A 4617-nucleotide genomic window follows, 5' to 3' on the forward strand; every position below is an offset into this window, starting at 1 on the left:
TCAATAACAAATAATATTAAAAAATTGATTCATAAATAATACAATTTTGAAAAGTCATTTGAAAATCCATAAAATTTTTACATTAGTATGTGTATTTTAATCATAGAAAAGAAATTTCAATTCGCTTCTGCAAAACCGTTCCCAGCAAACACAGATATAAATGACATAAGCTGCATAATCATAGTCATATAAGGCTGCTGAACTATAATGAACGTCTTATGTAAATTGAGATGGCAATTTTATGTTGGATATACATTGGTCGAGCGGCTTTATGGTTATGCAGCACACTTTATCCTAGAAATATTTTTGCGAACGTTCTCAGAACATTGGGACATCCTCAGGGACGTGTTCAGTTTTCCACCCGCGAGTGTTTTCCGGGTGTCATATTATCCTTATTTAACTTTCAATAAGGATAGATAGTGATACTCTGGTAGGAATCTGAACATAAGCCAGATTATTCGATCTTTAGAATTTTTCTTGGACATTTATTGTGCTATATGAGAAGATTCCACAATTTTATTTATGGTTTGAAATTCTTATTTTTTATTCCTTGTTCCCTATTTCTTTCATTATATGTAGCTTCTGACGTACTCCTTCCTGCATTTTGTGACATCATTCCCTTCCTCCATGTCACTAGATTCTTCCGCACCTCGAAATTCCATGGATTAGAATCAATTTAGCTTACCTACCATCCGACAAATGCCAAACTCCGGAAATGCATGGAAATTAAGAAATTGCTAAGAAATTGCGATAATACATATATACAAATGCGACTTAATGTTAATAATGTTTTCCAATTTTTATTTTGTCATATACAATTAACATATTTAACGTATTGTATATTTGGAAACATTTCTCAATCTTATTCGTAATGTATAATCATTCTGAAATGGCTTCCTTACATGACTTATATAAAATAAGCCAAAATTGTTCCCATAATTATCCAAATGAAGAATATCCATTGAAAGAAATATCTTTTAGAAAAATGAAATCTGAAAGAAAAGAAATTGTGAAAACTATTTTATTAAAGCTATTTAATTAATCTTAAGTCTACGTCCCCCTCTGCGTAGGAGTGTAACGACTTTTCATGCGGGTGAATCATTTTTAAGTCAAATATGAAAAAAATACATTTTTTTGTTGTTGATCTCGTTGACAATTTTCATTATCATATTTATAATCAGCACACCAAAATACATTGGTAAATCAATCAACAAAATCATCCTTTTGGAACTCTATTAATTATAATTTGTAATGTACAATGTATAAATTTATATAACATTTTAAATAATACTCTATAACTCATTATGTACGTATAATAAATAGTTTATAAACGCAAGTTTATAAAATATTGAATTTCTTCTTAATGTTATTTTTTTTCTTTGATCATTAACTTTTTTTATTACAGTTAAAAAATATTTGTAAAATAAAAAATTTGTCTTACCGCAGAACTATCGTAATCGTAACCACACTTAGCTAATTCATATGCTAATTCACATCCTTTAAATTTTTTTACTGTAAAAATAGACAAATAGAAAATATATACAAACAAATTATATATTATAAAATTTGTAATGATTATTTTTATTATAGAATTATTTTTAATTTAATTTAGATGTTTTATTTAAAAAATTGTATATATCAATTTTGCTTACCAATTGATAGACAATGTTCCATTGCTTTCATAGCAGGTGGTATATATTCTTCCAATAACATGGTTTCTATGATATTTTTTAAAGCTTTTTCTACTATCTTGTCATCCTTCATCTAGAAAAAGAGAAAGATAAATATATTTGTAATATTGTAAATGAATCTGAAAAATTAGGCAAACAATCCCTTTATTTAAAAAAAGAACAGCTAAATGCTTATATTGCGTAAATTACTTTTTGTATGCAAATTATTTTATCAATATCAATCTTGTTTGCGGAATATAAATAAATTCGAATTGATGATTATTTCTCATTATAGTTGCCTATATAGAAGATCACATTGTGGCGGACAATCGAGACAACTATAAATAGTCCGTAATAGTAAAAGCAGTTTGCATTGCAAATACAACTTGTTTCTACTTTTTCTATTTATGTAATTTAAATGATTTTAAAAATATCTATGTTTAAAAAACATTTATAGAAAATTCTTGTAAATTTTACTTACAATTTTTGTATTTAGCAGTACACACTTAAAGTAACATTGAAATTTCCAATCGGATGCGAAAATACCTTTGGCTGCATCATCGATCATCTCTAAGTACAATATTATAATCTTAAATATATTTTTTATTTCTATTATACTTTTTCAAAATTACTTTTAATCTATATAAAGTATATATAGATTAAAAGTAATTTTAAAAAAGTAATATAATAAAAAATATTTAAGACGAGATTACTTCTGTGAGTAGGTAGAGCGGACTGAAGTGAGTCAAAAAGTCCTTTACCATTTTGCAATTTTTGCAATGCTTTAGGAGATATTAATTTTTAAAAATCATTGAATAAGTATGTATTCGCGGGGACTTTACTATCAAGTAACCGCCCATCGGTCGCGGTGCGGACTTGTTAGGGACTGCTTTGTAGGCAATCACTAAGCATCATAACTCAAGCAGCGCACTTATCAAGCAAACAAGCGACCGTGACTGATGGTATATATAACTTGGCGATAGTCTGCGGGGACGAGCTTATTCAATGCTATTTGAAAACTAATATCTTCTAAAGTATTGCGAAAATTGCAAAATAAAGGACTACTAAAGGACTTTTCGACTCAATTCAGTCCGTTTTACACATGTTCACGAGAGGCGATCCTCATAGGTTGGGGATCATAATATTAGGTGTAGTAAAAAGAAATCTTTTTACATGAAAATTGAATGGAAAAATAATGGATTTCTTTTTACTACACCTAATATACATCCTGTATATTATGAAACGTCTCCCACGCGTGCGCGCGTGTATTTATATCGAAATTTGCTTAAAGCCAATGATTTAATTTAAATATACATTTAAAAATTTTTTTAATTTAAAATTCAATGAAAACAGTTTAAATTTTCATAAATAATAAAATTAATTGATTTCTTAATCAAATCTAAAGATTTAGTTAAATTTAAAAAATTTACATTTTGATTTAATGTATTGTAATAACATAATACAAAAAATATATAATAATATAATAAATTAATTTATATATAATAAATTAACATAATTTTAGGTATTTGATTTATTATATGTAGCCTAGTACCAGTCCAAATATTAAATACATTATTTATTATTAAACTATCTAAATTTTAAAGGATATTGTTATATACTTATATTGTCTAAATATAATTATATAATATTTGAAGATTTTGATATTTAGTCACATTACATAAAAATTTGTAATACATTACATAAAACTGCAGTTTTTTATAGAACATACTTGGATCCGTGCCCACTTTATCAATGCAATACTTCTGTAATGGTAATAGAGCTTCCTTCACCTCGTCAAGGGACATTCTTTTCTATAGAATAAAAAATAATTTAATAATAAAAAATAATAATAAAAATAATTTAATAATAAAAATGCGAAACACTAGGATGTCTAAATAAATATATAAGTGTTTAACATTACATACGATTTTTGGACGTTTAAAGAAAATTAGATCGATGGATCTTTATTTGTTTCATGCAAACTACAACATTAAACTACTTGCATTAAAAAATTGGAAAAAAAATTTAATAAAAATTTACCTTGAATTTTTTGACATCACGTACTTTTTTGTAATATTATAGTGGTCTTCAAGACAAATTCAACGAATACATTTTATTGATGTTTAATATAATATAAATTTGTAACATTATTTTAATTAGTAATATTTATTAGCTGTATATAATGATAATGTTCAAGATCTTCGAGAAAGAATAATTATAACTTGTGAAATTTTCGATCGAAATGATATAAAAGCTGTTATCCAATATAATATCAGATTTATTCGAGAAACATCCTGAGAACGTCCTTAGGAATATATAAATGTCCTTCGAATATCCTTCGAAGAACATATAAATGTCATCTGGATATTTTTAGGACATCCCTTGGAGATCTGTATTGCATAAGCACACGTAGTAATTTTGAAAAAGAGTAGAACTTTGTTTCAAAACGAACGAGCAGTTTAAACATTTTCTTAGATAAAAGAGTTCTTTTCTTACTGATGAATATTTATGATTATGTTTATGTGTGTCAATAAAATCAATAAGATTGACATTCCCTATATTGTTAAGTTTGTTTTAAAAACCTGTACAATATTATAAAAAACAATTGCATTGCGCCATTAAAAAAATTCAAAGCAATTAATTTTTTATTTAAAAAATATTTTTAATTTTTTTATTGTAGCTTGCATGAAACAAATACCCATCTTTGAAATCTTTACATTAAATTATCGGAAGTGTCCAAAAATCGTGTGGACAGTTATGCTAAACATTTTGTATAAATTATAAAATGCATCAATATGAAACTTATTTTTATATAAAATGATTTAAATATATTTTTCATAAATTATGTGATTTTTTGAGTATCTAATTACCGTTTCTAATTACTAACACATGATAAAGTTTGCAAAATTATTTAAAAAAGTTTTTATGAATTGTTTTGAACATATAT

The 4617-nt window shown here is 25.8% G+C and overlaps 1 protein-coding gene across 1 annotated transcript in view; it reads right to left on the reverse strand.

Moving 5' to 3' along the window:
• Positions 1-774: 774 nt before the first annotated feature.
• LOC108688727 (general odorant-binding protein 72-like) overlaps positions 775-4617 on the reverse strand; it is a 4444-nt gene continuing 601 nt past the window's right edge. Inside the window, exons 2-6 of the mRNA XM_018195086.1 lie at positions 3400-3481; positions 2152-2240; positions 1653-1764; positions 1442-1512; positions 775-992 (exon numbers count right to left, since the gene is read on the reverse strand). Coding sequence (XP_018050575.1) covers positions 978-992; positions 1442-1512; positions 1653-1764; positions 2152-2240; positions 3400-3481 — 369 coding nt within the window. The 3' untranslated portion in view covers positions 775-977. The remainder of the gene's footprint in view (positions 993-1441; positions 1513-1652; positions 1765-2151; positions 2241-3399; positions 3482-4617) is intronic.

This window comes from Atta colombica, unplaced genomic scaffold (genome assembly GCF_001594045.1).
Source record: "Atta colombica isolate Treedump-2 unplaced genomic scaffold, Acol1.0 scaffold238, whole genome shotgun sequence".
Classification (NCBI taxonomy): domain Eukaryota; kingdom Metazoa; phylum Arthropoda; class Insecta; order Hymenoptera; family Formicidae; genus Atta; species Atta colombica.